At 38.4% G+C, this 20,478-nt stretch overlaps 2 protein-coding genes across 4 annotated transcripts in view; both read right to left on the bottom strand.

Moving 5' to 3' along the window:
- slc15a1a (solute carrier family 15 member 1a) overlaps nucleotides 1–6,245 on the bottom strand; it is a gene marked incomplete at both ends in the record, with an annotated part of 9,935 nt that extends 3,690 nt beyond the window's left edge. The window contains 20 exons of the mRNA XM_080412200.1: nucleotides 1–93; nucleotides 1,288–1,399; nucleotides 1,537–1,641; nucleotides 1,985–1,992; nucleotides 2,182–2,301; nucleotides 2,478–2,559; nucleotides 2,681–2,769; nucleotides 2,865–2,897; nucleotides 2,994–3,038; nucleotides 3,152–3,241; nucleotides 3,353–3,439; nucleotides 3,541–3,623; nucleotides 3,779–3,862; nucleotides 3,963–4,053; nucleotides 4,301–4,400; nucleotides 4,994–5,113; nucleotides 5,295–5,436; nucleotides 5,589–5,676; nucleotides 6,074–6,111; nucleotides 6,239–6,245. The exon at nucleotides 1–93 is cut by the window's left edge and continues 42 nt beyond it. Coding sequence (XP_080268326.1) covers nucleotides 1–93; nucleotides 1,288–1,399; nucleotides 1,537–1,641; nucleotides 1,985–1,992; nucleotides 2,182–2,301; nucleotides 2,478–2,559; nucleotides 2,681–2,769; nucleotides 2,865–2,897; nucleotides 2,994–3,038; nucleotides 3,152–3,241; nucleotides 3,353–3,439; nucleotides 3,541–3,623; nucleotides 3,779–3,862; nucleotides 3,963–4,053; nucleotides 4,301–4,400; nucleotides 4,994–5,113; nucleotides 5,295–5,436; nucleotides 5,589–5,676; nucleotides 6,074–6,111; nucleotides 6,239–6,245 — 1,617 coding nt within the window. The remainder of the gene's footprint in view (nucleotides 94–1,287; nucleotides 1,400–1,536; nucleotides 1,642–1,984; nucleotides 1,993–2,181; nucleotides 2,302–2,477; nucleotides 2,560–2,680; nucleotides 2,770–2,864; nucleotides 2,898–2,993; nucleotides 3,039–3,151; nucleotides 3,242–3,352; nucleotides 3,440–3,540; nucleotides 3,624–3,778; nucleotides 3,863–3,962; nucleotides 4,054–4,300; nucleotides 4,401–4,993; nucleotides 5,114–5,294; nucleotides 5,437–5,588; nucleotides 5,677–6,073; nucleotides 6,112–6,238) is intronic.
- Nucleotides 6,246–9,696: 3,451 nt separating this feature from the next.
- LOC308073437 (dedicator of cytokinesis protein 9) overlaps nucleotides 9,697–20,478 on the bottom strand; it is a 106,676-nt gene continuing 95,894 nt past the window's right edge. For 2 of the 3 annotated variants that reach the window (XM_080412335.1, XM_080412336.1), the window contains exons 40-53: nucleotides 20,107–20,244; nucleotides 19,696–19,878; nucleotides 19,064–19,177; nucleotides 18,742–18,957; nucleotides 18,495–18,552; nucleotides 18,046–18,152; nucleotides 17,714–17,836; nucleotides 17,477–17,590; nucleotides 15,477–15,623; nucleotides 15,151–15,361; nucleotides 13,366–13,556; nucleotides 12,846–12,946; nucleotides 12,094–12,232; nucleotides 9,697–11,603 (exon numbers count right to left, since the gene is read on the bottom strand). In XM_080412335.1, the coding sequence (XP_080268461.1) occupies nucleotides 11,478–11,603; nucleotides 12,094–12,232; nucleotides 12,846–12,946; nucleotides 13,366–13,556; nucleotides 15,151–15,361; nucleotides 15,477–15,623; nucleotides 17,477–17,590; nucleotides 17,714–17,836; nucleotides 18,046–18,152; nucleotides 18,495–18,552; nucleotides 18,742–18,957; nucleotides 19,064–19,177; nucleotides 19,696–19,878; nucleotides 20,107–20,244 (1,968 nt within the window). In that variant the 3' untranslated portion in view covers nucleotides 9,697–11,477. The other variant, XM_080412337.1, reaches the window with a different exon arrangement.

Genomic DNA, 20,478 nt, shown 5'->3' with positions numbered 1-20,478 from the left:
TTCACCAGCTGTAATGAGGAAGTACTGTGGAATCTGGAGGGCCATGTGAACTGTGTTGGGCAGGATTTCTTCTATTGCATAAATGGATATACACTGAAATCAAAAGGAGTAATGTATCAGTTATCTCAAGCTAATTATATGATAATACAGCCTAGTGAAGTGATTCTCAGCCAATAGGTCATTTGATCAAAAATTGTCAGAGACCCATTCTGAGATAATGTGCTGATTTAAAAAGGTTCACCAAATCTTGCCTAAAGTTTAGGCACCAAACCCCTAAACCATTTTCAGCAGCAACTAGGAGATCCTTATGCATCTACTTTATATTTTGGACTGTATACTGTAAAATCCAGATAGTTAATCTCATTCTATAAAAATGAACACTTAAATTTTCTGAGTAAAAGTAAGACTCCTGGTTTTATCATTGAACATTTAAGTGTGATGATACAGGTCACCAAAACACTTGTAAATGCTTCTAATACCGTCAATTCTTGCCTATTGTCACCTTCACATTTATAAGGAAAGTCACAGGTGAATATTCACAGTATGTTAATATTTCACAATAGTAACAGGATTGTGTAATGTCATGCTAGATCAGTGTCTATCAACCTTTTTTGTGCCAAGGCACACCTGGCATAGCCAAAAAATCCCAGGGCACACCTAGATATACGGTATATATAATTATATATATATATATACGGTATATCTATATACACACACTAGGGGTGTGCCGATTTTCACATTTCACGAAACGATACGATACGATATTGGGCACACAACTTCGATACGATACGCACTTTTTTATCATGAAAATATATGGGGGAGAAAAAAAGCAAATGCAAACAAATATTTCTGTTTTTGCATTATTCAGACATGCAAACTTGTAGCTTTTCAGCTTCCACTAGCCGTTTTGAATCCAAATAGGGCAATAGTGTGACACCTGACCCGAAAAAAAACAGCATGTTGTCACCCTTTTCACATCGGGGCTGTTTGCATGCCTGATTATTATTATTGTTTAAAAAAAAAAAAAATTTAAATTTTTTTTTTTTTTTTTCAAACCTCCTTCAAATGGCGCGGTACACCTCAGCAGTAGCCCCGGCCCAAAATTGGGACGTTTGCCAGGGTTGATATACACTGTGCTAGATGTTGGGACTACATTTATGAAAATATGAATACAATAATTATTAATATCTAATAAATGCATTGATATTATTTGTGATTTTATGATTGTAACATTTTATTAACAGGTTATTTGATAAGATTTAAAATCCCAGAGGTAGTGGAACTTACATTGGGTTCAAAGGTGAAAGTACTGGGAATAAGGAAAGTGTACGAGCTTCCAAATCCAAACTCTCTGTGGTACTCACACGAACCTACACCATTTGTTATGGTGAAACTGGCTCTGATAAGTACAAGAGAAGTTGTTTTAAAAAATAAAAGTATTGCTGTTTGCAAAAACTCATTCTTTGAAAATAATGGATAGAACAAAAAACTGGGAATTAATTACTTTCAAGAAGAACAAACAAAATAATTCCTTACTTTCCATATTGAATCTGAGAGTAGCTGGAATAAAACGATGGTTCAACTAGTCCAAACTCTGCTGTGCCAGTTACATTCAATGGTGTAGTCATCCCATTAACAAATCTGGGAATGAGAAACATCTCACATGAAAACAGAGCTTATGACTACGTTGTCACAAATAATTGACTCAAATGAGTACCTTATTTTATTGCTGCCCTGCTCGGGCTTGCTAGTTGTATCATTAGTCTGTATTGAAGAATTAGAACCAAATCAGTATTAAACTGCTTGTTTTGTGACTTCAATTTGTTATTAGAGTTATGAAATGTAACTCACCAACTGCCAATTGTTGTTTATATTTGAAGGAATGAGAAGTGTTTGTCGCATTTTCTTATACAATGGAAAATCTCTGCTTGTTGCAGGATTGCCCCATGAAACTGTGATTATTTCTTCATCAAATGTAAAGTACGCACTAGCCTGCAAGACAAGCAAACAAACAAACAAACAAACAAACATGGTAAAAAAAAAAAGTTATCTATAGCAAATTATCAGTTTCACCGTTTTACACTTGTTCTAAGTCAAAGAATTATATGGTCACATGAGGACATCACAACAAGTTATTTTGTCCTGCAACGAATACAGATGCATATGCTTTGGTTACCATACCTGAGCTGCAGGAAGTTCCACTGGACTGTTGTTAGGCAGAGTAACCGTCAAGGGACTGCTACCCATGTTCAGTAATTTCAGCTGGCTTTGAGAAGCTGATGGGAAGGTGGGCAAGGTTTTCTGCAAAGTAATACAGCATATGAACATGCACTCTCTCTTGAACTCCCCACAACCTGTCAATGATACATTCAAATTACATTCCACCATCGCCTTATTTTTATTTTTTTCTCATGTGTTTTCTGCACATGTGTATTATATGATAAGATAATTACATTACAGTTTCTGGAAATACTCACGTCAATCTCAATTTGAACCAGAGCAGCAGCGACAAATGCCATTGCTGCAAAAAGCATCCCCACGGTCATTCTTCTTAGAGGGCTGTTGGATATAACAGCATTGCGACATTATGTTGTTGTTTATTTTTCTTCCCTAATCATTTTAATTCCATCCGTCTAAATTTCAGTCTATGAATGCCACTTTGAGATCCAGGAGAACTTACGTGAAGTTCAGGCCACATTTTCTGATCAGAGGGTAAATAATACTTTCTGTGATAGGCACCAGAGTCAGGATGAAGATGGGGTTGACCATCTTTAGAAAAAAATTAATGGAGGTATGAAGATTATGTTTCAAATAAGATACAGTATACCGGTCCAGAGTGAGTCAGGTACATTACTCTAACTTACTTGCATTTGGTCAGGCTGTAGAATTATGATTCCCTGGAAAGAGAACGACGTGTGTGATTAGGAGTCTGAGCACAACGTTTAAGATGTTGTCTATGCTTTCATTTCAACAAAATAAAACAAAAAACATACAAAGTCCCCATTCATTGTAGTGGCTTGCAGAGTCCATCTAGAGCCCTGTGAAGGAGTTGGAGAATTTATCACATTTTCTGTGGCTATATTTTTTATCTCTCTACTATGTTAAACAACAAATAATATTGATGCCTTTTGATGTAGCAGCTTTAAGTTACCTTTTGGTCAAACAGTGTCCAGAACATGGGAAGTGGGATGTATAGAAAGAGGACCTTGAGCACCATTTTGATTTGAGCGATGAGGAGTTTCTATAAGACCAGAAAAAAATAGAATACTATTCAAACTGATGTCAGTGTATTTCAGATTTCTTAGTCAAGTATGGCATTTATGTGTGTATGGAAGCCAAAGAAAGGTGTTACCTCATATTTGTCTTCTGCCCAGTCCATCCAGTGTACCCTCTTTGGATATTCCTTGCCTCTGTGCCTGAAGCGGTTTTTAACAGCAAACTGAAAGCAACAGAAACAATAGCATTTTGAGAAACATTTTGAGTGACTTTCAGAAGTAGGCATTCATGCAGATGCTAGGAATGCAAATCATCCAGACTTACCCCAATGCATTTACACACATCGAGCATAATATTTCCCTGTGGCTCAGCTTTGTAATACATGCCACTCCCAGCAATAAAGACAACTGCAAGAAAACCAGAAACACGACCAAATAATCAAGGTACATTCATTGTTATGCCTTTACTAATTCACAACACACTGAACACAGACTTTATTAGTAGAAAAACAAACCCTCCCAACTGTAAACTTATCTGGATTTCTGAACATTATTAAACATACCAAGAGCAACCACCATGAGAGCTGCAGGGACACCAAAGGCCAGAGGATAACATTTCTGCTGAGTGTGGATGCCGCACTCCTGGGCTGCAGATGCAGATAGACAAGAAGATGAACATTCATGTATGCATTCATGTACTGGAAGCATGCAGTCATACTCATCTACTTCTGTTCTATTAGTATGTACCTCTGAGAATTGGTGTGATGATGGTTGATAGGAGACTCCCACCATTGATGCACAAGTAAAATACAGAGAAGAAGGTGCCCCTTTGCCTAGTCTATTGAAAGAAAAGAGTCAATGACATTGTACTGTACCTTCGATACTGTATGCTGAGCAACACAGTTGTGCAAATTGAAAATGATAAACTCTCACACTGAATATTGCAAGCAAACAACGAAATCAGTGGGTCCTCACTCCTCACACATGAACTTTAATGTAGGATTTATGGTTGTCCCCCCCCCCCCTCTTCAACAAAGACACACAAGTAACAAACAGTAGTGATGAGGTATGTTAAGTGGGCTAACCTGGTGTTCCGCAAACTGGTCTCCACCAAAGGCAGCCACACAAGGTTTGATGCCACCAGTGCCCAGAGCAATGAGTAACAGTCCCACCATAGACAATGCGCTGAGTGTGGAGAAGAACATAATGTTTGTAAATTATGGCACAATCGAATGCTACAGGAATGATGATGAAGATGATGAAAATGATAATAAAATAATAACAATAACAATAACAATAACAATAACAATAACAATAATAACAATAACAATAACAATAATAATAATAATAATAATAATAATAATAATAATATGATTATGATGATGATGATGACTTTTTGTAGGCCAACCCAGAAATGACCTCTGCCATGGGTTCCCAACACAGAGTTCCAATAGCATTTTTACAATGAGTTTGGGGAAATGTAGAACATAAGCTCTTCATCAAACAAAGGCTTATAATATTACAGGATAATCTCCACAATTCACTTTTTATTATTTTTGAACCACACAGGCAATTATTCAAAATTCACAGTTGAGATCAACAGGTGTAATTTAGGCAATGTCATAGAACAAAATGTGAAACTCCCTTTGACATTATCTTCTGCATAACATAGATAAGCCTATGGTAAAAAGCATTGCGGAGGGAACCCATCGGGAACTACAAACTATAGCATTTTATGATCACACTGTGAACTCTGTTGAAGTGCAGTAAACACTCACACATGGAAAGTCAAATTGTCTGGTGTTCCGTCTCTGTCTGCGTCTGTGATGTCATGGATAGCACTAACAGCCATTACTACCTGACCAATTGCATAGACAATGGAAAGATAGATGATAGTCCTGCAGAAGAAAGAGATGAAGAAGTTGTTGACAGTTGACTTCTTTCCAATCTTAGAAAACTCTACTAATATAACATAGAGTATTTGTAGTAATTAGCAAAAAAAATCATAAAAATGTGTTGATACAAAATTGTCATGCAAACCTTTCACAGAAACTCTTTATAACGGTATTGGTCACTTACTTAAACTTCCCCAGCCAGGAGTCAGCCACAATGGCGCCAAGTATAGGGGTCAGGTAGCAGAGAGCCACAAATGTATGATAGATGGAGGTGGCCGTGTCATCATCCCAGCGCAAAAAGTACCTGAAGTACAGTACCAGCACGGCTGTGGACAAGCGGAGAGCAGTACATTATTTCTCATTTTGTTTTATCAATGACCATATTCTAGATACTACTATTGATATATAACGTTTAACAGAGCTGATGATGCAGCTGTGATATTTCTGATGCAATATAGACATAATATACTATACTCACCACGCATGCCATAGTAGGAGAACCTCTCACAGAACTCATTCACGACAATGAAGAAAATGCTAATGGGGTAGCCACACACCACTGCACTCTGATGGATACATTTGGGAGAATTGTGGTATATAACAGTAACACAGCGAGTGGCACATTGATGCTCAATTGTTATGAATAACTATAGCCCTGGTCCAGAGCGTTAGTGAGTTCTCTGACTCACTAACGCTCTGGACCAGGGCTAGAATAACTACAGCCAATGTGGATTATAACTTAAAAAGTAAAGCCTAATTTATGCTTTAGTCACAGGACAAAAATAATAACTTCTCTTTCAGTTCAGTTAACAGTTATTTTCGGTGAGCAACACCATCTTGCGACAAAGTATATATTAGGCTTGAGGCAACTCTATATAACAGTCTACATAAGCTATCGCTAACTAAATAATTCATTTGTAGTTGAAATACATGAAAGTTCTGAATGTAATTATTGTACTTTACCTTCCCTTTCTCCTTCTCTTTCTTAAGATCCTCATGATCTGTGCACAAAGTAATATCACTTTACAACACTGTCCAATCAAATAATATAAAAAAAGATAAATAAATATACTTTATATAGTTATCCTTAACAAGTTTGACTTAATCATATCCTCAGGAAGAACTCACCAGTCATGATGGCAGAATAGAGACTACTTCTTGTGGCTGTTCAAATTTTAATATCCCTTTACAGTCCCTTCAGGCCTGGGCAATGACTGGTCTCCCACTGTCAAGAGAGGGAGGTCTATGGTGTTTATGTAATATAGGTTCTTATTAGTCCTTTGATGTGCCTTGCAGAATGCTGAGAGAGGACAGAGTCCTCAATCATAAAGAGAGGACAGAGTCCTGTCCTCTCTTTATGATGTCTTGTGTGTGAACACGATACCGTAAGAGAGTGCCCCCCAACAATCACACCCTATATGACCTATCAATTATAAATAACTCCATGACAGAAACACCAGAAAAAAATTAACAAAATCATGCACAAATGTGTGTTAAACTGCAGTGTTTAAACGGCGTCTTCAAGTTTGAACATGCATGTGAACCTGTATTTCCACTAGTGTATTTGAACATGTGCTCATGGGAACCTATATTTCCTAGTGCTGTTATCTCCGCCAGGCCAAATATAAACAACTCAGAAAACACCAGAAAAAAATAAACAAAAGCTTGCATAAATGTGTGTTAAACTGCGGTGATTTGCAGGATTTAAAGTATTCGCTGAGCTGAGCACAAATCCAGGAACATTTTTCAAATTGGTCAAAGTATTAAGTACTATTTTTAGTCATTTTGATTTTACATTAAACACCTCTAGAAAAACTGTTTAGGAATAGACTCTTACAACAAAGATTCAAAATTATTATAATTATGTTGCATAATGAGATGTGCAAATCTGTTTTCATCTCATATAGCCTACCATAAGACCTAGGGTGACCACATCTCCTATACAATAAGAACTATAGGATAAATGGCATATCTTGAACAGTTGCACAGTGTTGGAGGAGGTATCCTTCTAGTGGGCTTGCTGGGAAGCAAAAGACACTGATTTTATCTTCAGCTTTATTATTCATTTGTTATTATCCACTTTTTTGTGTCTCTAACTACTTCCACATACTTTGAGACTCTGTTCAAACTTTGAAATGTTCAGCATTTAACAGTCTATGGATCTATTAAACCTTTGAAATATATGTAAAAGTTAAAACATAATTTAATAGTTTTTATAATGGGAGTCAATGGTGAAAAAAACAATAATTTTGTTGCACCTATTTTGCAATTTTGGGACAATTGACATTGTCCATTTGACAATGAAAGTCAAAGGGAAGAATGTTTAAATATATTTTTTCTTACATCTTTTCTGCAGCCCTGCTTTAAAGCTGCACTATGTAACTTTCCTGCCAGATGATTTTTTTAATGTTCACACATTTTTGTAAACTCTCAATCCCAATTTTATACATAAATTAATATTCACATGGAGACGTTGATTCCTATGACGTAGACTATCTAAGCTGTGCAGTTTATGCTCTTTGAGTTATGAACATGAGTTTGAACTCAAATGTTTTATCCATGTTTAAATTGTCCACTAATAACTGTCCTCTAATTAATAATTGCACCTGCCAACACTGTTAATACTACCAATACTTAACACTACCAACACTGTTAATACTGGGCCAATAGGTAACAGTGCCAACACTGTTAATACTAGTAATTAACACTACCAACACTCTGTGGCACTAGCAAGTCATACTGTGTAACCTTTTTCATTTAAACAAAAGGTAGTTTTGATTTAATGTTTCATTGGTATATTTTTCACCAAATAACCATTCCACATAAATGCTTTTTGACAACTTATAAACATATTTAAGTGTCTGACCCCGACATTCACTCCACTGGAAATATACTGGAAGTATTTGTATGTATGTATTTATTTATGTAAAAGTTAATACTTACAGTTTCTGACAATGCAGTTGTTGCATTCCAAAATATCTGCTGTGCTAGGATCCTGCAGCATTCATTTTGGAGAGGTACTTCCCTGATTTTTTGTTTTTAATCACAGAGAATCGCAGTATGACAGACAACAGAGCTACCATAGGTGTCACCAAAAAGACAACTAAAATGGATGTTACGATATGACTTTAACACTACCAACACTCTTGACACTACAACTGTAACACTGTTAACACTACCACTACTATAACACTATACTAACTGTTAATTTGACTACTTTACACTACCAACACTGTTAATACTATGAATAAGCTTAATGCTACCATTCCTACCAATACACTAACAATACTGTTAACGCTATGAATAGGCTACTTTACCAACACTGTTAATGCTACCAATACTTAATACTACCGTTAACGCTACCAATACTTATATCACTACAAACACTGTTAACACTATGAATAGGCCTACTTTACCAACACTGTTAATATACTACCAATACTTAACACTGCAAACACTGTTAATGCTACTTAACACTATCAACACTCTTTTCATTACAGTGATATTTAGAATCCTCTGTGATCCTGATCGCTCTCCTGTAAGCATGAGCTCGGCGAACAAGATGACGCCAAGGCAATGTCACACAATGTGTTCTAAATTTTATTAAGCACACACAGAGAACACATTTTCATGAGCCACTTTACATGGCCAGAAGATATGTGAGCTATGACTGATACAGACAACCCGTTCTCACTCCCAAGGCGTCACATTTTGCCACTCTACAGAGGCAAGACAGGATATGAACAGGAATCGATAGCAAACCTGATGTTCCTAACAAGCAGATGGCAGTTGTACTTCAAATGTGACATCCTGTATACTTGGGCCTGCAGTATCTTGATAAAGGACAGCACCTGGAGTCAGAAACACATCTATTATCTATATGCTTACACAGTTTAAAGAGTGATCAAGTATTTAGTATGTACAGGTACTGGGATGTGGGTCAAGCCTTGTGCAATAGCAGTAGGCTACTACAATTGCCAACACTGTTAACACTACAAATCACTTAGCACCACCAACTTTCTTAATTAGGCTACTACTGTACAAACCGTCTACCAACACAGTGAGCCCGGCCAAAACCGTTTCTTCAGGAGCAGTACTTCAAGTTTGACCATGCGAACCTCTTTTTCCACTTGTGTATTTGAACAAGTGATAATGTGAACCTGTATTTCCACTAGTGTTGTTATCTGCGGGGCATGAGATAATTACATTTATTGTGCACACGGCCAGTAGGTCTAGGAACTCAATCCCTGAAAATTTTTCGAATCAGCCTCATTGCGTTTTGGCCGATAAATCTTGAAAGTATTATAGATTTTTTTGTTGGATTCAGAAGAAGCTAAAATTATATGTGCTTTTATCCAGCAGAACTCCTATATTTAACATTTAACAATGAATATTTTATATTCCTTTATATTTTGGGTTTAAAAATGTTTACTTTGTCAACCAAAGTAAACCATGCCTTAAGCATGATAAAAAATAACAAAATAAGGTTAAGTTTTCTTGCAACAAACACAAACAGGACTGATTACAATACTCTGCCACACATTGCTGCAGGCAGAGTAATAAGACATGAAGCAAGGACTAATGTGTAGAAGTGCAGAGAAATAAGTGAATTTTATTTAAAAGAAAAGCATTAGGGAACATTTCCTGTTTACAGCAGAACAGTGACTTTCTGTTAAATAAAAATAAAAACCCATCGCTTCCCAAATAAAAAAAACATTTTCATTAACATTTTCAATGAACACTAAAATGGTAAAAGCTTCATATTACTTCCACAGTAGCCCTAGTCTCTGCACAGTAAAACCCTGAATGTTAATTTGACTCTGAGTGTGTAATAAATGGACACTCAGAGTTGAATTAACACTCAAGGATTTTGCTGTGTGGTTCCACACCTCATCGCTTTGGCAAGAAGGTGAACATAATCTTTACAGTGTTTGATCCCACACAGCAAGATAATTTGCAAAAGACAAATATTGCACACAATCCTTTTTTATATACAAGAATAAACAACGTGGAATATGCTTACTGTATGCAATAGCTTTAAATATTTCTAAACTCCCATTCAAAGACATCAAAGCGATTACGGTTGAATACTATATTTCCACAGGAGTCTCTTTTTGAAATACAGGTTGCAGCCTTGTAGAAATATAACTTCATGTACAGGGTGAGTGTCAATGTATGCAGCATACTGTTCATCAAGACATCAATATCGAGAGACGTGTAAAAAAAATTGAATACTGTACATACAAAACAAACGGGCAAACATTATAAAAAAAATGAACGCAGGTAAAATAGGTTTTTGGTAGGTTGGTGGTTGGGGTAATAACATGCACAAAGTTATCAGTTAAAAGATTCCAACAGGAATGTCTCCACAGGAAACACAACCCAGTACTGTCAGACAACAGGCCATGGAGGAGACGGTGCAGGTCATGGCTAACCCTACAGTACTGTATGTCTGGCCCTGAAGCAGCTACACCATGGCTTACCTGTGTCATCATCAGTGGTGGAAAGTAACATTTACAAGTACATTTACTCAAGTTGGAGGTACTTTTTTACTTGACTTGATTTATTTCAATACTTTATACTTCTATTCCACTACACCTCAGAGGCAAATGTTGTACTTTGTTCCACTGCAATTATTTGACAGCTTTAGTTACTAGTTACTTTGTGGATGTAGATTATTACGAAACATACATTAATCACATAAGCCCCATTTTAAATTCTTTAAATTATTCTTTAAATTATTCGGAAATAGCAGATCTACAATCTTACAATGCGCTGAGTTGCGATGCGTTGTGAGCTTGTAGATCAGCTATTTTCAAAGAAGTTTGACCAATGTTAAAACATTTTCTTACTTTTACTTTGGTGCTGTAAGTATATTTTGATGCCAATATTTTTGTGCTTTTACTGAAGTCAAATTTTGAATACAGAACTTTTACTCATAACAGAGTATTTCTAACATTGTGCATTGCTACTTTTACTTAAGTAAAGAGTACTTGTTCTGCCACCACTGGTCAGCCTGTCCCCTGTATGGGCTCCTCCTTTCTTTGCTTTTATTGCACCCCCTCTGTTACAGATGAACATGATTGGTCACACACCCACCACAGTGACTGTGTAGAGTGACTATTCTCTCTGTACAGGATCAGTATGCATCGACTAGGTCTCTCACCCAAGTGTCTCGGTGTAATGTAAGAACGTCACCAAAGTCTCTGCTTATCCCAGTGCCAACCTCCGCATTGACTGAATCGCTGATGAAGAGAGAAAACACTTGGGATAACAGGGGTGACGGAAATGGCTATATATGGCATCACCAGCATGCCTAGTTGGCGACTGAGGGGTGTCGGGGTCAGGGGTTACCCGTGCTCTGGCCTCATACCACGGAAGAGGAGCTGGGGATGCCCTGGATGGTGGCACCAGTCGGCGTACCACTGATGGCGTTGAAAATGTGAAGCGAGTCCGGAAGAACACTCTTCATGCCGTCTTCAACTGGACTGATCTGGAAGGAAGTGAACGTGGACAGGAAGGGGGGAAAGGAGGCAAGGATGGAGTGGTCAAAGGGTAGGCTGGGCATATTTCAGAAACCTCAAAGAGACTTATCACACATAATATGTACAGGTTGCATTTACCATCCAATCTGCTCATGTCAGCATGAAGGTAAAACAGAAAAAGGTGTTCAAACATCAGAAATACTTTACGAATGCCACTTTGATTTACGTCAGACTCTACTGGGAAGCATATTATATTTCTATAAAACCCATCTGAGAAGCAGATTATAATTCCATAAAACTAATGGTAGAAAGTGTGTAAAAGTGACAAAATAATCACTAATCACTTATATTTATTTACGATGGCATTTATTTTAGGAACAGTAACATTTACAAGAAAAATCTAATTATATAAAACTAATATTATAATATATAATTATAATATAATATAATATCTTGCACCAAAGTTGCATAGTCCATATGGGTTTATAGTATACTTACTTGCTCGTGCATGATAGCAGAGAGCTCTCGTGCTAGGTCTCTATAATTGGCCATCATTGCATCGTGGTACTCCTGTTGGTCCTCTTTGATGAGCCGCTCATTGATGCCTAAGCCATGCCCACATGCCTCCACAAACTGCCTGCTCACAAAAATAGATATAGTGTTAATGTCGCAAAGAAGAACCAAATACAAACTAGAAAGGTGTTCTCTGTATGCCCTAATAATAATAATAGCGATGTATGCAGTTACAATTCTACATATAGCCATTAACCCATTCAATCCGGGAAAGCATCTCTGTCATTTTAGATGCCTCTAGCTATTCAAATAGCAGATCTACAAGCTCATAGCGTGGCTATGAGCTTGTAGATCTGCTATTCTTTTTAAATTGTGAACGTTTGTGCAAATCTTTGAATATACAGTATATTTTTTAAAGCGAACATTTGTAAAATATTTTGCTCCGCAGGGACCTCCAGAAGCAAAGATTTGAGTTACAAATGTTCGCTTTAAAAATATATATATTCAAAGATTATTCAAAAATAGCAGATCTACAAGCTCATAGCGTGGCACTCGGTGCCGCGCTATGAGCTTGTATATCTGCTATTTGTTTTTCATTCATAATTTTCTCTGCAATCTAAAAACTCTGATTGCTAATTCCTTGTGTTAATTATGTTTGATGTATGATCTCCTGGCGAAGATTAAAAAAAGGAAAACCAGGTTAAAGTCTGCACAGCCATCAATAATTATCACCTCACCTGAACAGCTCTTTCAGTTGTTTGACCTTGTTATCAGGATACTTCTTATTGCTCGCGTCATCTAAGAAAGCTCGGGCGTACGCAAGCGGTCCAGCATTTACCTGAAGGCAGACATTAGAACTGTATGTCAAATTGATGCTTTATTGGCTTCATTTCATGCAGTGCGTCTATGTCAGTGGTTCTCAAAGTGGGATCTGGGAACCCCCAGGGGCCCTTGAGGGGCTTCCAGGGGGTCCACAGCAAAATGAGGAACAGTTTAAACACTTATGCCCCATTTCATTTTTTAGCTACTTGAAAATAGCCGTTCTACAATCTCACAGAGCTTTTGCATCTGCTAATTCCGGAAAGGAATTAAAAAATCGTGACAAATCTTCTCTTAGCACAAAATTGTTTCAAATGGGGGTCCGCGACCAAATACATATTGTTTTGGGGTTTGTGACATGAAAATGTTTAAGAACCACTCGTCTAACAGGATGATCAAGAGTGTTGTGTTGTGTTGTGAATGTGAGTGCATGTGCACCTGAACACTGATGCTGCCCTGGAGCTTGAGCTGCAGACGTATCATGTCAACCTCACTGGAGGAGCACAGCAGTCGGATCTCAGCCACCTTCTTGCTCATTTCATCAATGGCCACCTCAATAGGATTCAGATCGGTGTGGTGCTGGTACATCACTGCTATACGTTTCTTCACGTAGGGAAAGCAATGCGTCGCTGGGTGAGAGAAGGAATAAGGATGGGGGAGGGGGGGGGGGGTGTAAGACGGCTGGCTTGATTGTCATGTTTGTCTGTGCACAAATCTGTTCTTGCATACGCTGTTCAGCTTTATAGCTTAGGGTCTGCTTATTATACTCACATCTAATGAAGGCCATTAGAGGTAACATGTTATCAATCAGAAAATGAAGATAACAGTTATCAGATAAGGAAGATAAGAGATAAAAGGTTGAACATTTTGGATCTTTAAAAGCATAAAACAATAAAAAAAAACAGTGATTAGGGCAGCGCAATGGGCCTTGACAAAGTGCTGACATCTTCTGAATCTAATCTAAGTTTCCCATACTTACACAGTATGTTTCCTTTAGTGCAATGCATCGTTAAACAGTCTTATTGACCTGCATATCATCTAATCTAACAACTATAATTTGGGCCTGTGTGTGTGTGTGTGTGTGTGTGTATGAAGTTAAACTACTAGGCTTCTAATAACAACTGCTGAATTAATTAACTTATTCAACTGCTTTGAACACTGTTATACTGATATAAGAAATAATTAATCTAATAAATAATGACATTTTATATTTTAACAACTGTATCAAACCGCTGACAAGGTCATCGGATGGTGGACGTGTGGTCCTCTCCGTAAAGCTGATCAATCAAATAAACATTTTACATTATTATTGTACTACGATGCACATTTCCCTCTATATGCCGACTAGCACGAGCAGTGTGAGTGGCTGCAAGACTTTAGATCCCATAGCCCGAGAGGACGTTCGGGTGAACGTATTGCACACTAACTGATCCAGTCAGGGAACCAACTGCCTGTGTTTCAGTTCAGTGAGTGACAACGCAACACAGACGGGAATCTAGCCAAGCAATGGACAAACTTTGAACGAATCATTTGAATGAAAATAACCTCCTACAGAACTGTACTGAATGCTTCAGTACATTAAAAAGAATAATAATTCCATTCCCATCGCTATTACCTCCTTCAACCTTCTCCAGGGGATGGAGAACCAGCAGCTTTAAAGTTTTTATGGTGTTTTTAAGAGGACGAAATAACTGACAACATTGTTTATAAGGACCGGCAGCACAGATAAGTAATTTATTCAAACAAATGTTTGTAATAACTTGGTTTTTATAATTAAATAACATTCTTTGCTGCCTAAATGTATACAATACATGATCAATATAGATTACACTAAAAGGCGATGGGGACAGTTGGGAGGAGGCCTGGCAAGGCCTACTGTGTAGATGGTGGGTTTGGGTAGGTAAGGAGCACTATGGTCAAGGGGGTGCTTAAGTCAATTCATTTTATTGATTGAGAAAAGAAAGCTGGTTGACATTTCTGTTGCACACAAATTGTTATTGTCCCATTTTCCATGTGGCATCTTAACCAGAACCAATTCCTGTATATCCTACACCCAGCAAATAAGTTGTTTCTGTAGTTCTGCGTTCTGACCTGGGGTCTAAAGAGAAGAGAGAATCTACCTTGCTGTAAGTAAGTATACTTTGAAGCTGAATACAGTGACAATTTGTCTTAAGGCTGAACTTAATTTATTTTGTGCCAACCACAAAGACAGGCATCACTTACTGGTCAGTATTGTTCTCCGTTTGCACTGCTCCTCCACCCCTCCTTGCTTTTTGCCAGAGACGGTGAAAGGCATCTCAAACACAAAGCGACGGATGTTGTGGCTCTTTTCAAACTCTGTTTTCCTGTCAACCAGCTCTTTCTCTTCTAGGTACGGGGTCACATGTGTCACCTGGATATAGGCATACTTGGAGTCCAGGTCTTTGGGGTTTATCTGTAGATGATTCAGGTCAGAGCACAACATGGAAAATGTTTTACAGGTATAAGGGCTAAAAGAACAAACGGCGTAAGGGGGGGGGGGATGTATCAAACAAAAATTAAAGTCTCACCCTTCCAGAGTCCTGGATCATCTTCACATTCTCTTGGCCAAACTTGTCAGAATACAGCTTGAGAAGCCTCTGAGATACCTCTGACAGTGGAGTGAATTTGGGTTCTTTGTAGATATACTCTTTACCATCTTCATCCTCAAAGAACCCCTAGGAATGATTCAAAAACAGTAAATGGTCATTATGTCATAATGTAAACATGAATTCAAGATAATTTGTTTGTACAATTATATAATGAAGACAAACACATACTGACATGACAAAACATCATTTGTGAGCTGTGAGTGCATTAAAGTCATTCAGACAACTTCTTAACAACAAACGATAAAACAATCTTTAAGACAAATTCTGAGGGTGAAAGTGTCACAGACTCCACAGGAAAAAGGCTCCTCAATCCACTGACCAAGCATGAAGACAAAGCATATGGCAAGACATCAACTGGTGTCAGTTCAGGGGTGTGAGATGAAGGAAGGTTAGAGGTAGGGAGATGGATTTCAAATGATCAGTGGGTGTAGAGGTCTTCAATATGGCCCATACATTAAACAGTTAACAGATCAAAATGGCCTACATGAAAACTCTAAAAATGAATTTCCGCGGAACATAATGCATGCAGTCACCCAATGAAAAATGGAATCCTGCTATTAACATTTCAATGCTGTCTTTTTTTGATCAGGACAAACACTTAAATTCTAATTTATACTTTGTCGTATAAGTAATCATCTAAATCATTTTAAGTCCCAATTTTCACTTGAATATCAGTTCATTTCAGCGAGCCACGCAGGCACGCAGTCACACAACGAAGTATAAATCAGACTGGAGGAGTTATAGGGTAACACGGGTCAGAGATAAGTAACACGGGTAACATACCATTGACTGTATTAGCAACATGTATACAACAAGGTCTAGTCTTTACTGCACTACAACCTCATTGTGGGTATTCACACCGGATTTACCTCAGTCTCTGAGTCAGTAAACTGGTACTGCTATATGGTCGTAGACAACAGAAAAACAAATGTTATTCCATGACTAATACCCATCTAGAAGGCACTAAGTATTCACATATTGCACCAGCATGGACGGCCACCGTGTCAAGAGAGACATGGCTCTGTGGGAGTCAGCAACTGTTATCAAAAGCACACTGTTCTGTTCAAGTTAACCACACCCAGATCAAGATATTCTTTTCACCATTTAAGCCCTACGTACTTCATCATATGACAAATAGCCCATGTAGTTTCCACTGTGTCGCATTGCCACTTGTTTTGTGTGTGTTACTGCATGTTTTGGCTTTATTTTTTTGCCTATAATGACCATAATAGGGATGGCAAGGTTGATGTGGTTAAAAAGGTAACAAAACAAAGGAAAAACTAGGGTCAGTAAAACACATTTAAACTGGTGAAAAGAAAGATGTGGAAGATGGAAGCAGGAAAACTAAAAGTGAGTTCAGAAACCACACTGGAGCAGCAACATGCAATGCTGTTTCACAGACAGGTGACAATACTGGTGAGTGAGAGATACTGCATTGCACAGACAGATGACAATACTGGTGAGTGAGAGATACTGCTAAGAGCTTTAAGCAACAAAATAAGACTGAGAAATGTAATGGATTACATTACAGCAGCACCACACCACACATAGACTTAGGCTGCTCAGAAAAGCTAGCAGAGTCAACATTACTGCATGACTTACCGCTGCCTTTAAAGAGGATAAAAAAAGCAGAAAAAAGGGTATTAGAGTGGATCATAAAAAGGCCACAAAACGTGGTCATGCTCGTAATAATAAAATAAATCACTTTCAGCAGCTCCCATGCTCGGATGTTAGATTATTTTGTGATACTGGCTACCAAATAAATACACGTGCTCTCATTTAGATCAAGCTTGAATGATTTCTGAAATACAATTAGTGTGGGAAACCTAATTAACGAATGTCCCGTTAGAGAAAAGAAAACAAAGAAAGGAAAACCCTATCTGGTATAAGTAACGTCCTTCCCCATACTGATCACTCACCTGGCCAAAGAAGGCGACTCTGAAGTAGGTTCCCAGCAGTCTCTTTCCTGTGTGCATGACCTCCGTGACTTTGCTGTATGCACGGTGCAATGTGTCATATAGGTGGGCCAGTTTCTGTGCAACACAAACAACGTGATATTATCAATTTGATAATCAAATCATGCTGCCCTCGTCTGTGGTCCTTGGCACTTGTGCACACTCAATATAATCAAATAATGGTTGATGAAGGCCCTGTACCTCAAAGTCCCTACGTTTCTCATAAATGGGGATGATGAGTTTGTAGATGTCAGAGATGAGCTCATAACGCTCAGCCTTCCACAGTCCATTTGCACACTCCTCCAGAAGCTCCATCAGGACATCCTGTAGAGAGCATGACACATTAAACCTCAATGAAACCCTGCTTTCCAATGGACAGGAAAATAATTTTGACAGTACAGTTGATAATGTCTAATTCATCATCCTATGTATTTATAAGTGCCATTGTGTTGTTTTTTCAGTCTTAGCCCAGACATCAATGTGCTCAAAGTAGTAGTATCATTATTAGTATACAAGTTCAAATCCATTTTCACCTCATTGAAGTGGACATCCTCCATGCCTGCGTCCTCTATCATCGAAGCCTCTTCATCAATGTTTGGAGTCACCACACGGAATGCTGTGCAGCCCTGTTTAAACATGCCTAATAAACATAAAACATGGACAAATTCTATCAATGAACCCTGTCTTTCTTACCACAAACAAAACTACTTGAAAGCCATCATACAGACAACAATAAGGGCAATAACAGTGTTGTAACATTTTTCAATGGATTTTTCAAAAATAATTGTGAACTACAGTATGCTGAAAGTAAATAATGGCATCATCCATCATATTCACACAATGGCCATTTGACTCGTGTCATCTAGGGAAACCTCACCCCGAGTATGACGTAAGAGGAAAATGGCTGTCGTGTGAATACGATCAAGTCATCAAATTAAGCCGCAGGAAAGAACAACATCGATATTAAAGATTTTGAATAGACCTTTTCTCCGCAGGTATTCTGCCACAAGCGCTGCAACGTGCACATAGCACATGGCCGCCTGTAGACAACAGAAAGAAAAATCAGGCCAAATGAGCATGCAAATAATGACCCAGCATTTCAAATTTTGCAACACAAGATTCACCCACTCAAACTCCCAAATATTTAATGTCATGTTTTTTGTTTTCTTTTAATCTAACATGCAATTGTATAGAGCCGTCACAGAGGCACAAGCCTCATCATCACAGACCTCTGACAGGTCCCCATTCTTCACGTGGATGCGAGCCATGCTGTCCAGCCAGGTCTTGCGTAGCTCTGGCGTGCTGGCGTACGACTTGGCCAGGCTGTACTGGAGGTCGACTAGCATCTCCGGGTCTCGCTCGTGTTCCTTCATCTGAGCCGTGGCCATCAGAACCGTTCTGATCCGCTTAGTCAGGTCCTTCACGTCTGATGGAAAGGCTGTGTTCTGTTGAGGGAGCACAGTTAAAGTTGAGGCTTTTTATATCGAACTGTAATTGTAAAATGTTTTTCTCATCTTCGTGAAAGCACAACATAACAACTGTGTTTCCAACCTTGATGGTCCTGTCACTGTTGGCACAGTTGTTGATTATGGACAGAGACTGCTGGAAGCGGGTGCTTCCGATCCCAATGACATCAGCTATCAACTGACTGACAGCAATCACCACCTGGGAAAAAAAATGGTAGACGTGCTATGGTCAATTTCAATTCAATTCAATCTTTATTATCGGACTCAGGTCCAAATAAATACATACACGGAATAAACATAAAAGAAACACGACAAGCAAAAAAATCATTAAAGATTTAAAATAAATACATAACTTAACCCACAGGCAGATCACAACAGGCATTTTAGCCAGTGCACCCTTAGTCTGGATGTATAGCGTGAACAGCTCATTATTTGGTTTGAGAGCAACACAATGATGCTGTTAGCAGATACATCCAGCCGTTGCATGAACTTGAACATTACATTTCTTAGAAGTGCTTCAAAAGTCCTCACTCCAGCAGTGACAATCATCTGACTAGCACTGCCCCCTCTGGGTTTTATAAGGAGTATTCTCAATTGAATCATTATATGCAACTTGCAACCTTTGCATACTAGAGTTTTTATAACAGATCAAATATTACTGACAAACTAATGCTGACAATTGTATGGCAGAAGCCACGGCAGTCCACTGTACCCTACCTGTAAGTGCGTTCGAACAAAGTTCTTGCGTCCTGTGTAGTCGAAGTTGCTCTTCATTAGGAAGTAGAGTAGGTGAGCTGCATCGCTGCGGATGGAACTCAGCTTGGAGTTACAACATTTCAAAATCTCATAGCAGAACGAGGCACACATGTCCGCACGGCCTTCAAAAAACGTGCAGGGGAACTAGAGAGCAAGACAGACAGGCAAACAACTTGTGAGAAGAGCTTTGACAATGACAGAGAGACTACACAGTAAAATCCTCTGTGTTAATTTTAACATTTGTACCCTCTCAGAGTTACAGACCTGTTGGTTCCCATTTCCCAACTATAATTTTAGTCTCTCTAAATGACAAATGGATACATTAACACTGAGGATTTTACTGTGTACAGTTGAGCAGGACATCCTTCATACCTTGTAGATGAAAGTGCGCAGTGAAGTGAAGACCTGCTTGAGGGCCGTCTCCGACTGGTTGATCTTCAGAAAACAGAGGTGGACCTCAAAAACCTTCTTCATAAGTGGGTTGTGGCCATGGTCGGAGCACAGTTGCGTCTGCAGAGATGCAAGATGCAAGAGGGACAATGCAGGAATATTAATATTAAAGTAAATACATTTATATAAAGAGTGAGAGAGGGCTAGAGAGAGATGGAATACAGCCACCTTAAGGACATTCAATAGAAGTCATTATGTGTATTGTATCCCTGCACTGTTTACACCAATTACCTCGGTTCATAGACATACTGTACATACAGTATGAACAGAGCAACTACCTTTAATTTGAATAAA

Source organism: Gymnoscopelus braueri (assembly GCF_963280865.1).
Source record: "Gymnoscopelus braueri genome assembly, chromosome: 18".
In the NCBI taxonomy this organism is placed as follows: domain Eukaryota; kingdom Metazoa; phylum Chordata; class Actinopteri; order Myctophiformes; family Myctophidae; genus Gymnoscopelus; species Gymnoscopelus braueri.
Note: the sequence above shows the minus strand (reverse complement) of the source record. Positions and strands in the feature narration are given on the sequence as shown.